Genomic DNA, 25,203 nt, shown 5'->3' on the forward strand with positions numbered 1-25,203 from the left:
GTCAGCTTTTAATTAACACAAAGTAATCAACAGAAAAGCATATGACAAACTGCAGACTTGTGAGGCTAAATTTCATCAGTAACAACTCCTTATTTCAGCTCTCGAAATTATTATTCTGATGTAAGTCATAGCACTTTTCATCTCTGTACTTCAAAATAATTTACAAACAGAGGTTCTGAAAAGTAGCTTCTCTCAGTTGCGCAGAAAGGGAGATTAATGCTAGAGAAATAAGACCCAAAGTCAACCACAAAATCCATGTGGTAAAGCTGAACTCCATGTCATCCCTCTGGCCTCTGTATCCTTGCACATAGGCTTAGATGTCCCTTCGTTCAGTGCGCTGTGTCACATGAAGGGAGCGTGCCTGTGCTGGCGGGCAGTCCGCCACCCACCCTGGGGCTGCATTCGCCCGTGGCTGCAAACCCTGTTGCTCTTCATAAGAAAAGAGGCTGCTCTGAATAAAAGAAAAAAGAAAGCGAAACACGGGACATAGAACACGCTGCGTACTGAAGAGAACGGGGGAGAAAATGCCAGTTCAGTTTGACCCTTTCCTAGTGCCAGGGGTGGAGCAGGGGTGCACTGGGAGCCCAGTGAGTTTGGCTCCAGTGTTCCCAGCCAGGAGGGCCGGATTCTCCCACAAGGACAGAGAGGAGAGGCTCCCAGACACAGAGGAGAGGGCAGAACGCCCACCAGTTCTGCTGAACTTGACATGCTCTCCCAGAGCTTTCAAACTTTAATTTTGCCATGGAACAGTGTTCTGCTGGGACACCCAAGGAATTCCAGTGCTCAGGACACGAGTTTTGGGAAGCATTAGGGATTTTGTTCAGGAAGAGAGACATTAAGGAGAAGAACAATATTAGGATGGGTATGACAGAAAATAAGTTATCTTTGAACTTTTATAGGAGTATCACTTACCAAAAATGCCAGAAAGGACCACGCAAATTAACATGCTTCTCCCTGGCAGATAAAGGGATCTATTTGCTCCACCTGAAAAAGCTACATGCAAAATCTTTCTTTTACAAATCCAGACAAACTCAGATGCACGCTGAACTGTGCACTTCTCAAGGAACATCATAAAATTCTTTCAGAAAGGTACTCACTGCAAATTATTTATCATCTGTTTTTGGTTTTGTTCAGAGTTTTTCATGGTTATTTTATGAGGGGAAAAAAAGAGAAAAACATAATCCTGAGGATTTATTATATGATGGATCTGGCTTAGTCAGAACTCACAGGCCTGTGTTCCTTGCTGTGACTGTTAGGAGTCCTTAGAAAATCTGCCTTCTACCATTTTTATATCACCAGTGGCATTTTAGGTAGAAAGTGCACATATACTTACCTAATTCTATATAGACACAGAAAAAAAAAAAAAAACAGTTTATAGCACATCGTATTTTTTTTTTCCTCTCAAAGCTATACTTAAGAATCTCTTTTCAAATTACATTGGTTTCCAATTTGGTATATAACATCTACAGCCTTCTGAGATTTATGCAAATCCTTCAGCTTCAGTAGGCATTTCTTCTAGAATGACAGCATATATTATTAATAAAGTATTGTCCTATGTTAAGAGAATACAAAAGCTTCTGTAATGAAAATGATAATCAAAACTAAGTGAGAAAGTCAAAACAATTCATTTAGACTTCCTCCCGTTGAATTTTTTTCCAGGACTGACACATACCTAACAAAATATTTCTATGTAACTACTTGTTCTGAAAGAAAGTGGAAACATTGTTAACAAAGCAACCCTTTGTTATTTTAACATACTCATTACTTCACTCATTTTACAAAAGCTCTAACTTTTGCCATACTTTTCTTGTATAGCCTTTCTTCCATTTTCTCTTAATTTGGTATGCTGAATCATACACTGGAACAAACCATTTCTTTAATGGGCCACTTTTTTGATTGATGGATTGGAGCTGTATTCTTTTATAGAGTTCAATCCCTAATCAGATATTCACATCTAAAGTGCTTCAATGGATCTCTCTGTTGCTGTTAAATGCACAGTCTTAAGTGAGTTCTGGTCTGCAAAGGTAGGAGTTTTAAAGCAGCCTGGCATTCCTTACTCTCTCATGGCTAAGATCTACTTTTACTAAACCACTTACAAATCAGATGTGCCAGGCAGAGAACTTAACCCCGACAATTTGATTAATCTTGTTTGAATTATAGTGGTTTCATGAATCAAACTTCAGAAGGAGCCCCCTCTTTCCAAATAACGTTAGGAGGATAGAATAATGCTTTTAAGTATCTTCCTTTTCAATTTGGGATTTCAACATGCAAATTCAGCAGAAGCCAAAAGGAAGCAGCACAATGGAAGCATCAAAAACATTTATTAAAAGCACTCCATTGTGCTTGGGGAGCAGGGGAAGAGAATGAAAAGGTGAAGGAGAATTTAGTAGAGCACTGCACAGAAACAGAATTAGCAAGTCATGAGATACCACGTGGCTGTTAGCAGACTGAAAGGCTCTGTTGATTCGATTTATTCATTAGGGCTTTTCAGTAGTGTAGGTTATTAAGTGGGGGAAAGTGGGGTATATTACAACTCACTTTTTATATTTCCTTTCCTGGAGGATATTTAGCTCCAGAGAAGCGGAGAAAGTTATTGAAAGTATCATGCCACATAAATGGGAGAACGACAGGAAAAAGAGCAGCATCACCAGCTCTCTGAAGATGGATCGCAAGAGCAACGCTGGGAACAGGAAGTCAAGAAAGTTTCGCTCTATTTCAAGATCACTTATACTTTGCAATGCCAAAAACAGTGATGATGGGTCAAGTCCAGATGAGAAATGCCCCGATTCCTTTGAGATTTCTACCAATTGGGGTCAAGAGGATTTTGACTGCTGTTCTAGAACACAACTGCCATGCACATCAGAAACAGAAGACAGCCCACCCGATCCTCCATGCGTGATCACCAGCATGGTCCAGTCCAAAGCTGCGGCAAATGAAAACTGCAACAACATGAGAAGAAAGTTATTTGTCAAGGTAGGCAACCTGGTGTAGTTTATTTTTATGATTCCCATCACAGAAGTTCCTAAATGGATTAATTCATATTTCTCAGGAGCACAGGATTCCACTGTTTCTGTCAGAGCTTATGAGCCTGCAGTGTTCCTGCTCTCTATAAACAACATGAAAATGTATTAGCCTCCCTGCTGTGCTGTTGCACTCTATTGATTGATGTTCCACTGAAATCAGTGACTCCTGGGCCACTCTCTTTGCATTCAGACTAGCACAGCTGGTGCTTTCTACCTGCACTATAGCTATTTAGCTCAAAATATAAAGCTGTCACTATAGTAGATGCATTTGTAAGCAGTGATACTATGAGATCTCACAAGCTATGCAAGTATGAATTGTGTTAATACTATGAAAGACAGGAGATTCAGCAGACAAAAGGTCTTTCTCTCTGATTCAGGAAGGAGGTGGTGGTAGCTCTATACCACCAGAGATGTCACTGTCTCTTGAGGTGTGAGAGCAAAATTTTAACAGCCTCATATTACAACTTTTTTTTTTTTTTAATCAAGAAGGAAGTATTTTTACCGTAAAGCTCTGACCATTTTTCAGTGTGAGCAATGTATTCTACATGTCTTTAGAAAGTTCCTTCTCAGGGAGATATCATAATTCTTCACTTTCTCGCTATCTGTTGTTGTGAGGTGTGTGAGCTTCACCCCAGAGGGGACCTCACTGCAGGTGTGACATGACTCTTAATGCAGTCTGTGTCCTTCTGGTACACAGACAGCGTATATAACCGATACAACAGTTCCTAGAGGAAAGGCTCGAAATAAACACGTGGTCATTACTTACCGGAGCAAACAGTGGCTTGTGTGAAGGAACTGAGTCCTTCACATAAAACAGAATACGTAAGAAAAATATTATATTTTACATATCTTTGATAGAAACTGCCTAAAACCAGATCTTCACATCTAAACACCCAGTCACAAAGTAGTACTGAAAATATGACTCTCCCCTTACTCCTTCAGTTTCTTGGTAACGACCACAGCACGCAGCCCAAAATTGCAAAGACTGCAGCAGGACCACGTTCTGGATGTGAGGCATTTCAGCCCCTGCCAAAGCCATAACATGAGACAGAAACAAGCCAACTTTCTGTTGCATTCTGGCAGAAAACATAAACAGCTGAAACTGAGCCAAGACCCAAAATACACTCAGTCACCTGCAAAACCACACAGCCTCCTCCCCTTGGAAACAGTCCACATGCATTCTGCTGATTTCCTTATGAGAGCGAGGAAGAGGCTGGCCTCTGTGAGGTCTCGCCTCTTCTTTTTTAAACACAGCTGAAATGCTTTCTTAGATGCCTGTCAGCTGCCACAATCTGCTTGCTTGCATACCTCCAGAATATGCTGGGTTCCAATAATGGTTGTGATCCAAACCCATATGAAACTATTCAGTATCTTACTGCAGAAAAGTTTAGATCATTTGCTTTAACAGTTGGCAGGTAGCTCAAAAAGGCATCTGGGGAATGGAGTATGTCTCATAACTACTGTAACGCCGCTGAGAAGACTAATACAACTGTGGAGGGTATAAATCCTCTCCTTAGGCTGAAGTGTCAGTGTCACGGAACAGGATGGGTCAGAAGCCTGGAGGGATGGTGACATAAATGAGCAACCCAAGGCCTTACGGCAGCGCTTGGTTCGCTCATTGGCACTGCAGACCCAGGGCACATTAAATTTCTTCTCCAAAGCTCTGATAACAATATGCACCCCTTCTGACACTACTTGCTAATTTTCCATACCTTTCAGAGTCATGGATCAGTGATTCTAAAAGGTCTTATCTCGGCTAGGCAGAACAAATGTTGCTAAAAGCTACATTGACCTTACCTTGTACAACTGTTGCTGAGCTTTGCCTTATATCATGAAAGGACTGATCTCTCTCTTCCATACGGCACAAGCCTGCCATTACAACCTTCCTGTGTACCATGCATTTTAGAGAGCTTAAGCTCAAAACCTCTCTCTTTAAGAAAGAAGTCAACAGGCATTCTCCAATCCCACTGCACCACACTCTTCATCTCTACGTGCCACTTCGAAAATCCATGATGTGCGACTCAGAACTGATGGGCGCCTGTCTTTGTCCAAGAAAACAATTCAATTTTTTTCTGTGGTTTCACTGAGAATATCCCATTATTCTGCTTTCCAGCACCTGTAGCCCTAAACGTGACTCTGAAGGTGATAACAGCTCTCACAGAACTGAACAACTTCATTTTTGCTGACACACTAGGGAAGAGAAACATTTAAGAGTGCTACATGATTTAATGCTCATTGTGCATCTCTGCTCCAGAGTTAAGGGGAAATCTGGAACATCAGTCTTCCAAACACTAGTTCATGTAGGTATCTCTCTGAGCCACACTGTCAATTATGCAGAAGTCACCACTGCATAAACCATGAGTAAATCTCACAGTGTTTCAGGACTTCTGCATATGTATTAAATGCACATTTTCCTGATTCCAAAATCTTCAGGATCCCAAAAAATAGCCCTAGGGTCCATTACTATTCTAACAGTCTGAGAAACTAGGCACTTCTTCAAACAGAGGAATGAGAGTCAGGAGAAGAATTTTTGAAGATTGGGCATCTCTGCATCATAACAGCAATTCCTTTCAATTCAGTCTTCGTTTGAGAATTAGAGACTCTTCACCAGAAACTGTTACTGTAGCCACTCAGGGAAGCAGCATGGCGTAAGTACAACCCATATTAGACTCCAGAGAGCCCCCACAGAAACACTCGCCTCTCATTGCCCTGACTGTGGCAAAAACTTCAAGGTGGAACTTGGATCTTATTGGACACCAGAGAATTTTGAAAGTCATATGAAACCAGGTTTGGTTAGATCCTCTTTTCAAGAAACTATGCATGAGTTTTGGTGCCAGTTAGACCTGCACTGATCGGGGTGGGACTGTGAAGTGATGTAGCTGTTCCCCTGTCTTCTGACCCATAGTACAGTGCTGACACACGTGAGGGGACTGCAACCTTGTATTTGGCTAAATTTGACTCTCCTAAGGAATATTACCAAGGTTAGCTCCCCCGATGCAAAAAAACTGGACTTGTACCAGTGCGCATATTTTTGTTTGTAACCAAAGCATCCATAGCCCCTGTTTATATCACTAAACCACCAAGTGGGCTGAGGATGGACAATATTTAGTTGTGAGGCTGCCTACCACATTTACTGTGATGATTTACAGCTTTATTATGAGACAAGAAGTCACGTGGGCAGTACTGGATGATAGGAGTTCAGTTCATAATCATGTGTTCTGGGCAACTTCTGTTCCGTCTGTTGTAAAGAATTTGATGAGAGAAACTGGTCAGTAGCTTCTCCAGGATTTAAATCCAGGAACTATGTATTGTGTTATGGCCTCAGTACGGGTCTTTACTCTTCTGAAAAATAAAAACACTTTGACGTGAAATTGAAGTCAAAGTCTCCAGAAAAGGTTCTGAAATTCTGTTTAAGAGACTACTTTAAGCCTTTTATCTTTCAAGGAGGAATGTGCAATGTACTATTAGATCCCAAGACTTTACAAATTGTGATCACGATTTTCTGAATTCCTATTAGCTAGGAATGCTCAGAGATCTTTGTAGCTAGTTATCTTGGACATGTGTTTTAAAGAATCACCAAAACAGACTGCATTACATTCTATTCTACTGTACAGGTAAATAAAAACTTCCTCCACCTATTTTGGCAGGGAAAAACATCCTCTTTTAAGCTATAATATATATATATAAAATATTTCCTTTCATTTTCTAATAAAAGTATTCTGATTTTCTGATCATGTGGTAGAAAGAATCTGGTAGTACTCACAAGGCTCTTGGTGATCTTCAGGAGACAAAGGAGCAACCTGCAGTGAATAAGCACATCATGCAACTACTCCTCACTTCCTATCAAACGCCACTTTTTTCCTTTTTTCCTCCTCTGTCTCCCCAGCATTATTTGTGCATTGCAACAGCAGCTTCATTCACCTACATGCTGGTCAGCAGAAAGGCAAGGGCAGATGTCCCCCTAAGGGCTATCACTTCATAGACTTCCCAATCATCTTTCTCTCTGCCTGGCTGATGGTGCAGGAAAGCAGTATAAGCAAATAATACATCACTGTGCTCAGCCAGGATAGGAAAAACTGGATCAAAATCTTATAGCACATAACAACTTAGAGTTTGTGAGAAGGTACCTGGGAAAAAATGTCTCAGTCTGATCCGTTAATCTCTCTTGTCCTCTTCAAAGTATCTCCTTTTCTTTCATTGTACATTCTAAAGAGCAAAGGTTTTTTTCCCTTCTCTAATGTAGGTTCTGCAATGATGGGAGGGTATGAACAATATTTTTCCATTCACTTGGTTTCTATGTTCCAATATTCACTCACATTGACTATTGCTCCTTGTGCCTTCAGCACCCAGGACTTCCTGAACATCTGTTCAGCTTACTCCAGGACCACTTGGCTTCTAAGATGAGCTGCATTTAGTCTGGCATGGGCAGAGCTGGAAAGCCAGCATCACAGTGTGTAATCTAGCAGATCTCCTTTACAGCTTGTCTGATTCTCATAAAATAGTAATTTTTAGGTGACTCGAAAAGGAAAGAAAGAAAGAAAAAAGAAATTTCAGTGTCTGATATCTGGTGTACCTGGTGCACCAACACAACAAACAGTGTGGAAGACGGCTTTGCCTGCTCGTGTCACTAACAAGCCTGAGGCTATGCCAGTTGTAGGGAGAAAGGACGGGACTAGAAAATATCAACTCACGTTCTTCAGAGAACAGCTATCTCTGCTGGGGTTGAGTGCTGCTTCTAGGAGCATTCCATTACGGTCTGTGGTTTCTCTTCACTGCACCACCGATACCCTGGAAAGCATTGATAATTACCTTCCAGAGGGGCTGGCAGCCAGGGCGAGAAACCATCTAGAATAAATTGTAACAGGGAAAGGCTGGCTTTTTACGTGAACATTGGATCCAGACTGATCTAACTGCATGGCTCCACTCGGTTTTAGAAACCTCTCTCTCCTCACTTCCCTTGGTCTCTGACCGCCTGTCTCAAGCAGGAAAAAAGCAAAAGGTCGTTCTCTCCCTTGGCCATCACCAGAATGTATTTTTGCTAACTTGGCTTTGTGCAAGAGCCTGTTATCTGGCCCTCTGGTACCAGGACAAGTGTTATGGCAACAGACTGTAATGTCTCAAACAGGAGCCGATGGGCAGGATAGAAAAACAAAGCCAGAGGAGAGACTGCATTTATTTAGGCATTTACATGTTTGCCTCCCTTCTTCTGTATGTTCTGTCTCTCTGCATTCCCTGCCTTCTTGCTTTTGTGACACCAGGGCCACGTTAATCCCTGAGCAAGCTGGGAAAGAGGGTGTTATATAAAGACAGTGTGTGCTGCAAAATGTTGGCCGGGGCAAAGGTTGCCAGAAAAACATACCAAAACCCAGATGATGGGTAGAAAGGTCTGTCTGTAACATGTGTTGTGCCAAGTTGTCTACCTACGGCAGAACTTGAATCCCATGCCCTGCTTCTTGCATTATCCAAAGGCTTTCTAGCTTCTACCATTTTATTAGTTGCAAAGGGAATTTGCTGCTAGGAAAATGAATTATATCTACTAAAAATATTTTGAAAGGACCAAGGAATCGGCTGGGGAACATCAGAATTAGCAAAGTCATATCAGTTTGTGCCAGAGAGACTCTAGCCCTTTTTTTGTTACAACTGATGCAGAAAAAAATGCTTCTTGAAAAAAAATCCCAAAGGCTGTTCTCTCTGAATCTTGGAAATCTGACCCATTTCACAGTCAGGAGGCTAGAAAAGCCAAATGTTTAAATTCACTATTGTACTGTTGTAAGATTTTTTTTGTTTTATTTTTTGCCCTTTTTAAAACAACAGTCAATCAGCTTATTGTCATATGCTTAGTTAACTGAGTCAAAGACCTTACTTGAACTAGCCTTGTATAACACTTCATTTCAGACAATCTAACTACTGTGTCTTATGTTAGGAGTGCACAAAAGTTTTTTAGTTTTCCACAGATGCCATGGTTACCCTTATTTCAAAACAACATCTGGAATGAGATGTTTTCAGACGGGACTCTGGGCTAGAAATGTCTAATGAGAACATGAAGAGAAAAGAAATATCTTAAATGGCAGATAGAAAAACATCCTCAGAAACTCTGCATTTGGTGTGAAAAAGAGGGGGTGAAGGTGGGGAGCTAGTCTGAACTTGGAGATTACTTTCCCAGAATGAAACATATGAAAAATCAATTTACTCTCACCTGTAACACAAATGCATTCAAGAGGGCTCTTGAGCTCCACCTTTGATCTTAATCTTTCAGCCAAGCAGATCCAGTTTAAATACAGATTTTGTTCATATTGCACTCCTGCAGACTTTTTTCATTTTACCTTCAGGTTGGTGGGTATAATGCAAATACGAGCTTCCCCAGAGTCTTCAAGTATTGGATGGCGAAGGCTCTTAAAGGCTAAGGTATTCTATTTTCTGGCAGCTAATTAGCATTTAAACATATGTTCCAATAATGAGTAGGTAAGTTTGACCTCGAATCCACCTGCCCACACACAAAACCTGCCAACCTTATTTTAACAAATTTCAGCATTTGCTAGGTTCAGAGCTATAAATCATCTTGCAAAACTAGCAGGATACATTAAAAGGCAGGAGGATGCAAAACAAATAATGTCTCTACTTTTGGAACCATCAGCAGTATTCCTATGCATAAAATAATAAGCTAGACAGGAAATAAAATACATTAAAGAAGAAAACCCAGTGCAAATCGGCTGCTGGCACATGAATAGGTCAAATGTTTATTTTTCTAAAGAACAGCTTTTATTAATTTTCTGTCATGTTGCAATAACTTGGATGTGAATATAGTGATCTATATCCAGGACCCAAAAAAGTGCAGATGCTGACAACATACACATATTTGCCACATGTCCCTCCAGCCCAATTTTTTTTTTTTTTAATAATTCACATAAATGAATTTCGAAAGCAACTGGCACACAGAGCTTATCTGAAATGTAGCCCAACCTGGTAAGATGACTACAGATTTAAACAAAAAATGTATTTTTTCTCAAGATTTTTCTGCAACATACAATGGATTTAACTTCTACTTTCCCCCTGACTAAATAAATGCATGCAACTGATGGCTCTTGGAAAGAATATTTATATCTCATCTGTGTCCTTTCACATGTATGTCCCAATACGACCTGGAATTTCCAGCCTGACAGGTGTCCCATCGTACAAAACACAACGTCTACCCTAAAGAACTTGCATGGTGCTCTACTCCTGCAAGGGAAAACCTCAGAGCAAAACCCACTGCACCTCTGAAACCTCCTGCAAAACTGAGGGGAGCCAAACGACTTTGGGACAATTAATAATAAAGACTTTTCTAAACACTGTGAATGGAGAACCTGCACACTGTGAACAAGCTACTGGAAGGGTGTGAGCCCAACAGTGCTCTTAACGGAGATGAGCTGGAGACTGTCTGTAAAGGCCCACTGTGAAGTTAAAAACAAAAACAAAATGGAATGAAGTGCGGTGAACAGCTATGTGTGTGTATGTATGCACAGCTGACCAGTATCTGTGAGAGCAGATCTATATATTTCAAAAGAGCAGTACACAAGAGAAAGGACTCTAAGGAGAGTAGCTGGCAAGTCTAGACTTGAATTCTGAATACAAAACATATTAAAAATTGCCACTATTCCTCTTTGGACCATAGAGCTACCCCCACTTCCTCTTGTTTACCCCAATCCATAATCAGCTGAAGTCTAGAAATACTTTGCCAACTGGCAAAATAGTTTCCTACTTTTAATGTCTATCTTGCATCGTTTATGTTTTGGAATAAGCATATTATGCTTTTGAAAACCTTGTGAATTTAATGGCTGTTTCATGTATGCATTCCTGGCCCTTAATTTCTTAATGAATTGATGAATGAAATGATGAATAAAACATAGGACCAATGCAAATGAACATAAAAGGTAGCTCACATTTTTTGCTACCCAAGATCTGAAATTTTAAAACATCAGAATTCTCATCTTTATTTTGATACCACGCTGAAGACTTTAAAGCACTGCCATCAGCTAAAAAAGAACATAATGTAGTCCTGATTTCAAGTATTTGTATTTCCCAAGATATTTACCTTGGGTGAAAAGTAAATACAGAAGTTCCAAAACTAATGCTGGAGTTCAAACAGACTGGTTTAAAACAGAATTCAGTCCATACTCATACACTTACCCGCTACTCGCCAGAAGCACTGTTCAGAAACAAAAGAGGATTCGTAAAATTCAGATGCTCCTCATCAATGGCAGACAATCTGGAATGCAAGCAAACCCACCAAGTTAACAAGTCAGTCAATACAAGCATAGCCCCCGTCCATTACCTATTGCATCCTGCAGTGAACCTTGTACTCAACCTTAAATACTTCATTCAGTCACAGCCTTAGACTTACCCTGGTAAGTGTCAGAATGGGAGCCAGGCTTCAGGAGTCAGCCAGGAAAAAAAAAGACATTTATTGACATTGCTGTAAATAGTAAATTTCGCTGTAAATACTAATTTGTCTTTGCTGTCAGTCAAGTATGATGTGATCATCAGAACGGGAGCCAGCCTTCAATAGTCAGACAGAAAGATGACATTTATTGACATTGCTGTAAATACTAAATATTGCTGTAAATACTAGATTTGTATTTCCTGCCAGTCAGGTATGATGTGCTCCCTATTGATCTGTGGTGAAAGGTCATAACGACTCTAACCCTCAGGACTGGATGAACTCTGCTTCGGGCAGAAGTGGAAACCTAGTGATGGTGAAGAAGGTAGTTACACAGCTTTCCATGTGCTGTCAGAGGACAACAGACCACTGGATATAGTTCGTATCATGCTGACTGGGGAGCCCTGGAGCAGTACTGACACTTGATCGCTGGCAGTATCTTGTGAACAAGAGAGCATCCCTGACACTGAGCTGTCCTAATGTGTGAGAGGCACTTATAGCCCCCAGTCCCTCCCCTTCAGAAATCTATACCTCAGTCCTATAAATTTCTGGGAATGAGCCTAGGTCCAGGATCAATTAAAGTCTTGACAGTATATTGTGCTCGTTAGCCCCATTCACTTCTCTAAGTACAGAGAGGCTGGTGGTGGGCGGGGGGGGGGGCATTCAGCTGGGAGCAGGATGAGTGGGTACTCAGACATACAGAGCAAGTGAAATAGAAATTGTGTGCTAGCTTTCCAGCGCTCTTTGTCTATTTAGAATTTTGTAGGATTCGAGTACTTGTGCTCCAGGGATATTGCCCAGACACGTGTTGTCCTTTGTGCGCTTAGTCAATCCATCCTTTGCTTTACTTACTCATATGACTTCAGACTATTTATCTTTCTCTACGGTCATTTGTCAATGATTCATAACTATGTTACAAATGTGCTTACAATTAGCCCTCCAGATGTAACACACAGACTACAGCATGCTCCAGCAGTTTGGAATGGACAAAGAATCTTCCACTACTCCAGTGATCTTTGCGTCCCCCACTCCCTACTTAACAAGTCAGCAGCTGGGGGTGCAGCTTTTAGTGCCTTGTATACGCTTATTTTCCATTCAGACCTCTTATGTTTTCTAAAGTACTTCCTTTTTTGGAATATGTTTGTTTTTTCTCCCCATCTTTTAGCATAGGCAAAATTTATCCAATTACTGTGAAAAGTCTATTATTTACTCTCTTCCCCCCTGTGCAAAGGCACACACTATTCTAATGCTTCCCTCTTGTAGTCAGAAGCCACTGAAGTTCTAGAGAAGACAACTTTTTTAAAACACTGACTCTATAATACAACTACTCTTTCACAGCCGCACAGCATCTAGGGCCTGTTCGTGTTCCACTTGGAGGGAACCTGGTTCTAAGAACTTTTTCTGCATTTCTTAAAAAGGCTTAAGATAACTGTAAATACCTTTTGCATCTTTCATACATTTTCTTTCACGCAATCTTTCTTCTTCCTCAATCAGGACAGCTGCATATGCAGGCTGTGTACAGCCACAGGGAACAGCAACTCAGGAATCAAGCTCGCCAGGAGTCCAAACTGTACATCTCTGCGGAAGGGGTTCACAGGCAGCCAGGTGACTGCTGGAGGCACAGCAAACAGGTACGGTACACATGGGGAGAGCATGCTTATTAGGTAGCTATTTCTCTGCATGGATTTTGCATGATCAACTTCGTGATGAGCTATGCTTTGAAGCTCAGTTTCAGAAAAGGGCAGTGATGTTTGGGGATTGTCTTTTACAATGCTTCCAGTTGGAGAAGGATTCTAGCAAAGTAAGACTGTGACCATACAGGGATCTAATGCTTCTCTATTACAGTAAGAAATAGCACTTGGAAGAATAGTAGCTTGTATACAACATCTAGCTCTCCAATGGTCTCTTCCTACTTGCCCTATTAAAGGACAGTGTAGGACACCACCAGCCTAGCAAGGCCACTGGAAAGCAATGTGAGCTGCAGTTCCTGAAAGGGAGCAGAGCATGTAGTCTCTGCTCAACTCACAAGGGCAAAGTGGTGACAGGGGGCAACTTTTACCTGTCTTGGGCTGGACTTAAGTTCGTACTCAAAGTCCTTGAGCAACTGCCTACGTACAAGCTGACCAGCAGAGGTTTCCAGGCAGGGGAATGCAGGCACAGAGAGGGAATGGCTCACACTGAGCCATTTGGGCCCAAGAACTGGAGGAGAAATGAGAGCCCAGACAGCAGAGGCAGAGTAGTCAGAACCTAGGAATGCTTGCAAGTAACAGCGTCCATGGTCAGGACAGCACAACCAGCCACATCATGGTATCCTGGGTGCCTGGAGCAGGGCTGCTGCCATACAACAGGAACAGCACCTACCTCAGTGTTATTCTGAGCTACACATCAAGCCTAAGCTTCACCTGTGGCTGCAGCTTTGTGTGGAAATGCAGCTGTTGATCTGCAGGATTGAGCAGAAGAAAGCAGAAACAGGAGAAAGTTCAAGCAGGTGGTTGGGTGCACCAAGCATCAAAACATCTACATCACGGCAGCTCTGTTCAAGGCAAAAGGAGGATTGCAGTTGATCCCTCAGTTAGTAAGATATGCAGCACAATAGTGACATACATTCCTACGTCTGTAAAATGATGTGCACATATATGCTTTTTTCCTTTTCTTTAAGGGATGGTCATCAAAGCCCAAGGGATGAACTGTTAACACTAAATGGACAGTCACTTAAAGATCTGCCCAGCAGAGAGGCTGAATCTCTCATTCAGTCAACAACACGGCTGGTGAACATAGTGATGGCTAGCAAAGTAAGCATGAAAATTGCGGTCCACCTCACAACTGTGGGGTGATTTGACAGCATTTGCTTGAGAAACAAGGGGAATTTGTACATCAGACATTTGAAGAACATGGTTTTGCTCTTCCTGACAAAACCCCAAACCTCTTGTGGTCGGACTCTGGTAGACTTCAGCATAGCTTTTTCCCAGATAAACAGAGGCTATGGGGAGGCAAAGGCCCTGGGAAATCCTAGCAGGGGCTGTACAATGCCTTCTTTTAAAAACACATGGCTTGCCAATGTTAATTTTCCATATAAAATTTGAGCGAAGGCAGAGGTGGATTAAGGGAAGATGCACAAATCCAGAAGCCAGAGAACAGAGTCTGTACTGAAATAAATTTTTTGGATCTAGGGTCTGTAGCTAGGAAATTACCATGGTGAATGCTACCAGAGTCTGCTATGGAGACAGGGAAACAGTAGGCAGCATTAACAGGTCAGCAACCCCAGATTATCACCAACTCTTTCAGTGGAAAAACCCTTTTGATCTTCTTTCTTTCACAGAGTCCATTTCATTGGATTAGACCCGTTTCATTTCAGTCTTCTTGTCCCCTCATCCCCAACTAGAGGGCACCAAAGGCTTTTCACTTGCAAATTCTGGAGGAGACGAGGATGATGACTGGACAGGGTTAGTCTCCTACCATACATTTGCCACTTTGAAGAGAATAGATTTCTGCCAGGGTTTTGTTGCAGGCTTGGTACCTTGACATTCAAGGAAAAAGGCCACCTTCCACTTGTTATCTACAACAGGGCCACACGCAGATTGCTGCTATTGTTCTAGGCTGAGAAAACATTCATTACTGAAGCTGCTACCAGGTGTGGGCAACACGTGCCTCTTCCTGAGACTGCAGGGCTGTGCACTGTCTCACGCTGATGTCTGCTGGATTTTGCCAAGATTTTTGTTTATTTTCCCTCCTTTAAAAATCTAAGAGGCCAGAGATGAACTATATTAAGCTGTTGTGGTTTAATACCACCCAAGAGACGGCCAGGTGAGCTGTGCATTTAAAGACAAGCCTGAATCAAAATAATAAAAAGTTAATAGCAAAGGCTTTTCAAGCAAGCTGGCTTGTAAGAGCAACATTGCAAAATCAGCTTCACAATGCCTCTTTAAGGATTTTTTTGCATGTCTTATTCTGAAAAGTTCTCCAGGGAAAGGGATGGCAAAGCCCTAGCAGGATTTTGCTACTTGGCAATGCCACCACCTGCTGCCGAAGAGGAAAATTACCATGCATTAGTTCTTGATAAGGTATTGCCAAAAAGCACTACTAAAATTAGGCTTCTGGAAGAAACTGCTTGTCTCGGTTGTCTACAGACACATTAGAACATATGGATCCTACTCTGATGCTATTCTGTGGCCTTCTTAGCCCCTGCAGAATTTCCCTGAGCAAAACCCTTTTATATTACAGGTTTTACTGTATTTAAATCATCAGTGCTGTCCGTATGCAATAATGTTGTTCTTCCACGACTACGATTCCCTCCAGATCAACGACACTGCCTGTACCACAACAGACTCAGCACTATCAGGAACCACACACCCCTGGAAACTATTCTTACAAATTGTTATTCAGATGTGATCACTTCCTTCTTTTCAAACCATTTAAAAAATCTGCGTACAGAAACCTGAAAGTTTTACCTAAAGGTTTTTAAATGCTAGAATTAGTGGCCATATTTTCCAAAGCAACTGCAAGTTTCCAACTAGACGGAGTTAAGTCGCACAGTTTTCAGAAAATACTAAAGCTTCATCCTCAAAGATTTTTAAACACCAAACTCCTACTTTGGCTCAAAGTCATCCCACTGAAATCTGTGGGAATAGGGCACCTATACACCGTTGCAAAGCTGGGCCTAAACATTTTCCTTTTGAAAATAAGGCCTTTCTAAGATGATGCAAGCTAGGTACCGAAAAGCACCAGTCATCCAAAAATTGGACTAGCATAGTTAGACTCTAGCAAGAAATCAAAATAGTAGTTTGTCTGAACTGATGGATGTGGGATGTCCATTAATTTTCTCTCTGTTCTAACTAAAGACCAGAATATTTTCATCTTATTCCTTTGACAAGTTATAATTACATATCAAAGTTTTATGCCTTGATATCCTTTATCATCCACTTTATTTTAAACAATTACTTTTGCTCCAAGTATTTTGATTCAGGTTGAAACTCGTACAAGCCAAATTAGGGAGAAAATTTATTTTTAAGTATTTTATGTATTTTTTTTTATTTTCCACAGATAGCGGAATTTCTCCTTAAAACATTCTGGTCTCTCATTTTTAGGAAACGTCAGTCTGTAAAGAAAGGCCTTTGGAAATACAGAACGGCTGTTTTCTGCACGGTAAAGCCACCTGTCAACGGACTCGCAGCAACTCGACCAGTAAGTTGCATGGAAGCAAACCCCTCTCCCGTAACGCGCGGGGAGCGTGCGGCACGGCACTCCACTGTGCTGCAGTACCGCGGGGCTCAAGGAAACTGCAGCCACTGTCCAGACGTCTCCTGGGCTCCTCAGCTAGGAACTGCCGACACATAACAGCTAGATGCTCACAGTAACCTAAAATCAGGGGTTTTGTGCATAACCATTCTATTCCATACTTTCAAAGGTGCATTTGAAATAGGCTGGTGCTCTTTAGGTGAGGGAGGTTTGATTTTTACTAGGTTAAACACGAGCGGAGCTAATTCCACAGTGAGGATTAAAAAGGTCATTCTCCCGCCTTTGAAGGGAGCTTGACAACTGGAAAAATAAAGTACACGAGCACAACGTATCCGTAAGTTGAACACGCAGAAGCGTTCAGACGTAGGAAGAGTAACGTGGACGCTCTCCCGGTGCCTTGCAGGCGTGAACCCGTACTGGAGAGGGGACAGGGACGGCGCGGCACCCCGCGGAGCCGGGCCTCTCCGGGACCGGCAGCCGCCCGCGCTCACCACCGGCAGGAAGTCGCTCTCCCAGCAGCTGGACTGTGCCGGAGGCAGAACCCCAGTAAGTGCCCTGGAAACCACCCCGAACGCGGGGGAATTAGCCTCAGATAAGGATCCCGCAGCGCCATTTGCAGCCAAGCTTCCTGCCCAAACCCGCCCTCCTCGCAGGCCCCGCTGGGGAAGCCGGCAGTGGAGAAACCCCCAGGGTCTCTGGCACGGCCGCTTCCTCCACTTCTCAACCGCATCCCTCCTCCAGGAGGAGCAGGGCAGCGGGAAAGGCTGCGGGCCAGCAAACCCCCTTTTTCTCAGCAGCTTCCCCCTCCCGTGACCCCGGCAGGTTTCACAGGGCATGCGGAGCCCCTGGCGTGGGTCACACCACCTGGGCGGCTTCCAGGAGCCACCCGAGCCCACCGCCAAGGAGGCCCTTCCCAGGCGCCTACCCGCCGCTGGCCATGGCAGCCTGCTGTGCACCTGGCAGGTACAACCCAGGGCCCGGGCCCAGCTGCCAGCAGCCTCCTGAGCCACCTCCGCTGGCCCGGGCTTGGCCACAAGCAGGTACGGCCTCGCCTCACGGCCAGCGCGACCCCCCCGTCCATGCCGGCCCCTGGCAGAAAGGGGCTGCGACGCTGCTTCTCGCCACCTCTTTGCCAGGCAGAGACGCTCGCGCACCGACTTGCTGCAGCTCCCCGACCCTCCCGGGGCCGGTCTTCGACGCCAGGGGCCTGACCTAGGGGTAAGCGAAGGGCGCGAAGAGGTGGCAAAAGGCAGCACAACCCCAGCCCAGCAAAGCCCGTGCAGAGCTGCCCTCCGGGGCTTGTTACGCAGCCCCGCGGCGCAATCCTGCTTCAAGGTCTCGGCTGCCAGGCGCAGCTCGCCGGCGGAGGCCTTCGTCCGGCGGGCAGCGTCTGGGCCGCTCTCCTCGGCGGCACCGTGGTGCTCGCGCACTTCCCCATCACGGGAGCAGCCAGAAATACCCCCTCGCCCAGAGAGGAGCAAGAGAAATTTGAAAACTTCTGATTTCAGATTCTCTGTTGCAAGAAGATCCACAACACAGGAATAAGCAATCACCCTGATCTCACAAGAGGTATAATTTTCAGCAAATTAAGTTCCTGGTATCACACAACCATCTCCATCTTACCCCCAACCCCATGTTGAATGAATAAGCTTGTTTTCATGTCAGAAATCAAGGCTCATTTCCTGGCATAGGCGGAAGCGGGGTTTTTGACGGGTGTTTCACACCTTTCAACAGCTGTTAGTTTCGCTTTGCTGCGTAAACAACTGTGCTGAACTAGCCCCGACTTGCAAGGATTGCTGTTAACTCGGCCCCGCCGAACTTTGCACGTAGTTAGCCTTAGATAATTACTTTTACCAGTGCTTAAACTAGTTTGTAACACCTAATTCTGCAATGGTCAAAGTCGGCGGGTCATTAAATACATTATTAAAGGTTCATTAAAATTGGTCAAATCTCAGGGGCTGGAGATAAGTTAAGAAATCTGCTACCTACAGAGGGGAGGGAGGGAAAGCACTTAGAAATTGCTTGCCTTGGTTAGCAAGCAAAAAAGGATGTTCTTCACTGAATTCAGCTGTAGAAAGAAGCCTATGGTATGACTTAACAGAGTCAGTGCAGAGCAGTTTATATTCTGAAGGCCTTATGTAGGCAGTAATTCACATTTTTAGGGAAGTGCTGAGAAATGGCAGTATGTCACAATATAGAGTTAGTCAGTGATAAGACTATGGAAGGAGCTGGGATTTCTTGGGTCTTTGTTCAGTTCTTAGAGGTAAAGATGATAATACCTGTTATGACCCCTAATAGCCAAAAGAGGGATTTCAGCACAGAGTATCAAGTGAGAGCACAATCAAATACACCTTTCTACAGCATTGCACAGTACTTCAAGGGCCAATACTGTAATTCCACGCTGGTTAAATCTAGTTTAGTCACTGCTAGACAATTTCAGTGAGCAGGACTTGAGAGTTTGAGTCTCGTGCATTTAAGCAAGCAAAATACAAAGTAATATTTCTTCAGGCCACTGACTGCTGAATGTATGATGGCAAAAATATATTTTGGCATAAAAAGTCCAGATTACTCAGCATGGTCATCACTTCCATGCAAATTGATTAGATGAAAAACAACTGGCTTTGAAAATAAGAAGGAATTGAGTCTTTTTTTTTTTTTTTTTTTTTTTTTTTTAAATCTTCAGTAACATCAGCCATCAGGAAGAAAGAAAATCTGAAGTAAACCAGTTACCCTAATCTATGTCCAAGAATGTTTGGTGCTACATTGAAATTATTATTATTTTTTTTTAATGTTCACAGGCTATTTCAAGGTCATCTAGATCACTAAGTACAGCACAGCTAATGCATGCATCTTGTGGCTCACAGGCTTCGGTAATCTCAAACATCGTATTGATGAAAGGACAAGGGAAGGTGAGACTGGCTCTGTTGATTTACCGTAAAGAGAGTTTTACTTCCTTTCCTGAATGTAAACTCCAAAGACATCAGTACAAGGAAGTGACTTTGGGTATTAAGGTTGCTAATTCAAATCCAGGCTTTGCCAGGAGTGATTAGTTTACCATTACTACCTTCTTAACCTTCTGAGGTGTATCTGTGAAGCATGCTGGAGACTGCAGACCAGGTTCTAATGAACACACCCACACCAGTTGAGCAACACCAGCATTGACATTCACTGCTCCTCTTATTGCCAGTTGGAGGTAGGCTTGAAATCATAGATGTCATCCATAGCTTGCACTACCCCAGCAATCTTAGAATTTCCTTCAAGTCAGAGTGTTATGAGACCACACAAAGCCTCAATAAAACCATGCACGTTTGCAAAAACCCACAACATCTAGAGAAAGACAGAAGATAGCTCTATGCATAAAAATAATGTCACTGAAGATGCTTAGAAAGAAAATTGAGAAGTTGTAAGCTTAAATACATACCTTTTTGGACTTGTTAAAAAGGTTCTGCATTTTTAATAAATAACTATTTAAGCTGTGAGATTACTGTCAGAAGTCATTCCATGTAATAAAACGGAAATACAATAAATAATAAATAATAATAATACGCAAGATCATCATATATTGTCTGTATTTTCGGAGCACATAAGGATGTCATGAGCATACTACTTTCACTTTTCATCCAAAGGATGTTAAATAGCTTCAGAGAGATATTTTAGTCTCACAGTATCCTTCTAAGTTTAGTGGGAGGAGGGCAAAGAATAAGTAAATGAGAAGCGTCTACCTTAACAGATCAGTTGGTGTTGCTTTAACTTACAGCCTGCATTAACTCTGTTTGGTAGAGGATAAGAGAAATATACCCCCACAAGATAGCTGTCTGTGTCTGAGGTTAGCAGTAATGTCAAGATCTTGTATGGTGGTTTTATCAATCCCATTTATGGGAAAGAAAATGAAGGAGAAGATAGAACAAATCAATCTCTCCAAGTAACTTACTAGTTCAAGGGCAAAATAAAAAATAGAATTCAGACACATTCCTGTGTGTTTATAACAACAAATGAATTGATTACAACTGAAACAAAACCCAAATCCTGAGGGTATTCAGCTGAAATTTTCATTTGCTGTTACTACTGACATTTGGGTGACTATCTTTCCATGAATTATACGATTCTGTTAACTGGTGCTGGCCTTGTGGCTACTGCAGAAGAAACTGTGATTTTATTTATTAGGAGAACTGAACACACACTGTTTTTCTTCCATAAATTAGGGTTTAGGCTTCAGCATTGTTGGAGGGAAAGACAGCATTTATGGGCCAATAGGCATCTATGTCAAAACCATCTTTCCTGGTGGAGCTGCTGCTGCTGATGGAAGGCTACAAGAAGGTGGGAAATCCTTCCGTCCTCCCTCCCTCCCCTCCCTTTTCCCACTCCAAATCCCGAAAGAATGGGGGGATTATCTAAGGGCAGATTAAACTGAAGATGAAATGAGCCCAATGTGACATTTGCATCTGCATCCCTTACTGCATTTGCAAGTCTCCTTTTGAGTAAGTGTGCATCATGGAACTTACTGTGAACACAATAGAGTAATAGTAACACAGTGCAATTCTTCTTTCTAAAAACAGGTGATGAAATCCTGGAACTGAATGGAGAATCCATGCATGGATTAACACATTATGATGCTTTACAAAAATTCAAGGTTACGTATTCTCCTCCCAGCATGATTTCTGCCTTTACACACAATATGCATGTGAGCTCAGCCCCTTCATTTGTTATCTTTTGTTTCTTGCAGGCCAAAAAGGGTCTTCTCACGCTTACAGTCAGGACAAGCTTTAGCACACCTCATTCTGCTTCCAGCTATCTATCGCCCCACTTGTGTCAGTCACTGAGCTCTAGTACATGTATAACCAAAGAAAACAGCTCTTTCAGTTCAGAAAGCACGGCATTCTCCTTGAACGCTACAAAGCCCAATGACAGAGTCATAATGGAGGTTACCCTAAACAAAGGTAAGTACTCAGATTAACTGAGCAAACAAGGCACTGATTCACGAAATACTGTTCATTTGCTCTCAAAATGTCTTTCTTCACTAACCTGATTCTTTTCCTGAATTGAGTTTTTTTAACACACTAAATTAGATCTCAGTGCCTGCCAGTGCTAACAACTATCTATCAACAGCAGGCTTTTGCATACCATCTGTCCACAAGAGCCAATCAATCCTTTCTTTTTTCCACTCAAGCATTGGACTGCCACATGAATATCCTTCACATAAAAAGATAAACCTCTCAGCAAAAACTACCATTAAGCAGATGACACAACTCTTGCCCTTAATTATTCATATAGTTCATTTCATTCTTGAAATGGCTTAAAAATAAAACACATACCTATGTCTTTTTCTTTCACCTCTTTTTCAACTGTCACACTTTTCTATTTATAAACAACCACTGGCAGACTGAAATATACTTTGAAACATGGGACCATAAAAACAATAAACAAAGCCTCCATGGGGACTTTGCCTGACTTACCAAACACAAAGTATGTGATCTGACATCAGAATGATTGCCCAGTACAGAGAGGATGAATACACAGAAATCTTAAGCTGCATTATATAAAACAAGGAGGTTTGAGCTGGTATCTCAAATAACAGCCATGTATCACATTTCCTCTTTAATTATTGTTCTTTTTTTCTATTGTCTCCTTGTAAAGTCATTTGAATTATACTGTCATGAGAGATATCTTGCAAGATAAACTTGCACTTGCACTGTATCTGTAACATGCCAGTAATGAATTGTGAACCAGGTATTGGAACCCAGCAAGCAATATTGTGTGTGTGCCCTTTAAATATTAAAAAAAAGAAAAAAAAGGAGGAAAAATGCAGCAGAAGGAGCAGCTAGTTTTGAATGTGAAAAACTCATAAACACAAGAACAGGGTTCTGATTTGTATACACAAAATTAATTAAATTGAAGACAGTTTTAAAAAAAGGACTCTCCAATTGGTTTTTTTTTACCGCTTCTTATGCCTCTTTTTTATTTATCAATTCTTTCAGAGGCAGGTGTCGGCCTTGGAATTGGATTGTGCAGCATCCCTTACTTCCAGTGTATTTCCGGGATTTTTATTCATACCCTCTCACCGGGCTCTGTGGCACATATGGATGGGAGACTCAGGTAGGATTGAGAGCGGGTGTTTGTCAGGATATCTCATACTGAAAGTTTTCCACTGCTCTGATATGTTATGGGTTCATATTTGACCTGCTTGGGCAGGAGGTCCTAGTTCTTTCTGAAACTGTTGGATTTACAGCATATGCTGTTCTGTGGGTTCGAGCATGTATATTTGAGATATCTGGGATTTTCATATATACGGCAACCCAGTTGAATGATTGTCTCTTGTCTAGGCTGGGCTAACTTTGGTTGTCTTAGACAAGCATATAGCATTCTTCCTGGAGAAGATTTTCAAGTGAAAAAGGAAAACATATCTGGAAAAAGCCCAAACATATGGTATATTCTGGCTTTTATGGGCACTAGCTTTCCTGATGCAAGCTCTCAAATTCCATCCCTTCTTGTCCAACAGAAATACAGGTTTGATGAATTTACTATAGCAAGAGTGTAGAAATTCACTCCATAAGATTTATGATCAATTGGTAATGTTGGGCATGTTCAGAATTGAACAGAACACAGCATTTTCAGTGAAACTTTTTTGATTTAACTTCAGGTGCTCTGTAACCCTCATCTCACATTTTTACAAAGTTTGTATGATATGAATCAATGCCTTCAGAAGGCCTCTTAATTTCTGTTGGTATTTGCAGTAGAGCAGAGAAGGGCAGTCTCAGTCTCCATGTGGGCCAAATTTGGATTTTGTCTGGAAAGACTCAGTCTAGCAGCGGGCAGTGATTGATCTGGGCAATTAACCGTAACCAGAAATTTTGTATTAACAAGTTATTCAAGATACTGTCTGACCTTAAATAATACTAGTAGACCATAAGCACATGAAAAATGAAGTGTTAAGTTGATAGGAAGGCAGGAAGACGTAGGTGGAAACAGCAACTGAGCTGCATACAGGAGAAAGAACATAGACCACAAACTTTGCATTGCTCAATATGCAGAAGGTTCAAAAGCTGTATGTGACAGGGCAGTAAGTCAAAGGAAACGATGTCCAACTGCTCATTCCCATTTCATTTTCTGCAAAGGACACAGTGAGACATAATGATTTAATCTGTGATGACGTTACAGATCAACCATAGGAATCTGCTTCTTGCATACTTTCATGTGCATGAGACAAGGTTGGGAGGAAAAATCTATGGTTTGTTTATATCCTCTCATGTTTTTTTATTATCTCGGTAGGTGTGGAGATGAAATCATTGAAATTAACGAATCATCGGTACAAAATATGACTCTTAACGAAGTTTATGCTGTGCTAAGCCATTGCAGTCCTGGTGCGGTGCAGATTATTATTAGCAGACACCCAGAACCACAGGTAGCACTCCATGTTCTTTCTGATTTTAAATAAAGCACATACTCATGAACTAATATTAAGTGAGGGAGAAGATGCTAATCTAAAACAGGTGCAAAAATTTTGATAACAGAAAGATGGTGATGTCTCTATAAGCATCACTGCAAGTATGTGAGACAGATTAAGGCACAAACCTGAGACACGTGCCATCTTACATATAATCATGTAAGATTTGAAGATCACTGGAGATGGCCTTACATGAGAGTTTCTATGCTGTGAACTACAGAAATAAGGTTTAAGGTACAAAAACTATATTTCACAGAAAAATAAACTTTAGTCAAGAAAAAATTGCAACTGATAGGAAAATAATTTGAAAGAGGGAACATACTGCCTCAAAAAGAAACAAGCAATGTTTGTATGCACTCTTCCATGATGTAATTAAAATTTAGGTCTTGCCCGGCCAATATTTGCTATTAAATTAATATTAAAGTATTTTATTCTTAGGAGATTCTTCTACAAAATGCTTCCTACAAGCACTAGTGTAAATGATTATAAAGTTTAAGCTATGCATCAAATTATAATAAAAATGAAGTATTAAATTACCTTATACTGGTAAGTCCAGATCTGTCCTTCTAATGAAATATTCAAATTGATATTTAACTTTGAAAGATCCCATTTTATTTAAACAACTAATATAAATAGCACATCTATACAAAAACTTCAGCTACACTGAAATATGTGCAAATAGAATGTGTGCACTTCTTTGGCTTTAAAATGAACTGTTACATGATTTAACTAGATCTATTGATTTCAATTAGAGGACTTGCAGGAGCTGGAGATCTTTGTGAGAGGAGTAAAGATTTAAATGTATCACACAAAAGCCTCGTGAGAGTATAATAGCATGGTATTTCCTAGGTGTCTGAGCAACAGCTGAAAGAAGCTGTTGCACAAGCTGTGGAAAACAACAGATTTGGAAGGGAGAGACACCTGTGGAGTACTGAAGGTAAGGGAATACATACATTCATTGAGACATTGCAATTTTGACTTCAGAATACATGTAAGATCAGTACATGCTGTGATAGAATCCTTGGTAACAGTCAAGTGACCTGGAACAGAAAGGAAGAGTAGAAAAGCTCACAGGACAGCACTCCTAA

At 41.7% G+C, this 25,203-nt stretch overlaps 1 protein-coding gene across 9 annotated transcripts in view; it reads left to right on the forward strand.

The window, feature by feature from the left end:
• The window catches only part of IL16 (interleukin 16), a 49,254-nt gene that overhangs the window by 11,891 nt on the left and 12,160 nt on the right, over nucleotides 1-25,203 (forward strand). For 3 of the 9 annotated variants that reach the window (XM_064517271.1, XM_064517267.1, XM_064517268.1), the window contains 13 exons: nucleotides 962-1,089; nucleotides 2,562-2,973; nucleotides 12,934-13,070; nucleotides 14,099-14,231; nucleotides 16,524-16,620; nucleotides 17,078-17,220; nucleotides 19,473-19,583; nucleotides 20,877-20,991; nucleotides 21,231-21,304; nucleotides 21,398-21,611; nucleotides 22,650-22,767; nucleotides 23,941-24,073; nucleotides 24,965-25,052. In XM_064517271.1, coding sequence (XP_064373341.1) covers nucleotides 998-1,089; nucleotides 2,562-2,973; nucleotides 12,934-13,070; nucleotides 14,099-14,231; nucleotides 16,524-16,620; nucleotides 17,078-17,220; nucleotides 19,473-19,583; nucleotides 20,877-20,991; nucleotides 21,231-21,304; nucleotides 21,398-21,611; nucleotides 22,650-22,767; nucleotides 23,941-24,073; nucleotides 24,965-25,052 — 1,867 coding nt within the window. In that variant the 5' untranslated portion in view covers nucleotides 962-997. Of the gene's footprint in view, nucleotides 1-961; nucleotides 1,090-2,561; nucleotides 2,974-12,933; nucleotides 13,071-14,098; nucleotides 14,232-16,523; nucleotides 16,621-17,077; nucleotides 17,221-19,472; nucleotides 19,584-20,876; nucleotides 20,992-21,230; nucleotides 21,305-21,397; nucleotides 21,612-22,649; nucleotides 22,768-23,940; nucleotides 24,074-24,964; nucleotides 25,053-25,203 lie in introns of those variants that run through there. The other 6 variants (XM_026121301.2, XM_026121302.2, XM_026121303.2 and 3 more) reach the window with 4 other exon arrangements.

This window comes from Dromaius novaehollandiae, chromosome 10 (assembly GCF_036370855.1).
Source record: "Dromaius novaehollandiae isolate bDroNov1 chromosome 10, bDroNov1.hap1, whole genome shotgun sequence".
Taxonomy (NCBI): domain Eukaryota; kingdom Metazoa; phylum Chordata; class Aves; order Casuariiformes; family Dromaiidae; genus Dromaius; species Dromaius novaehollandiae.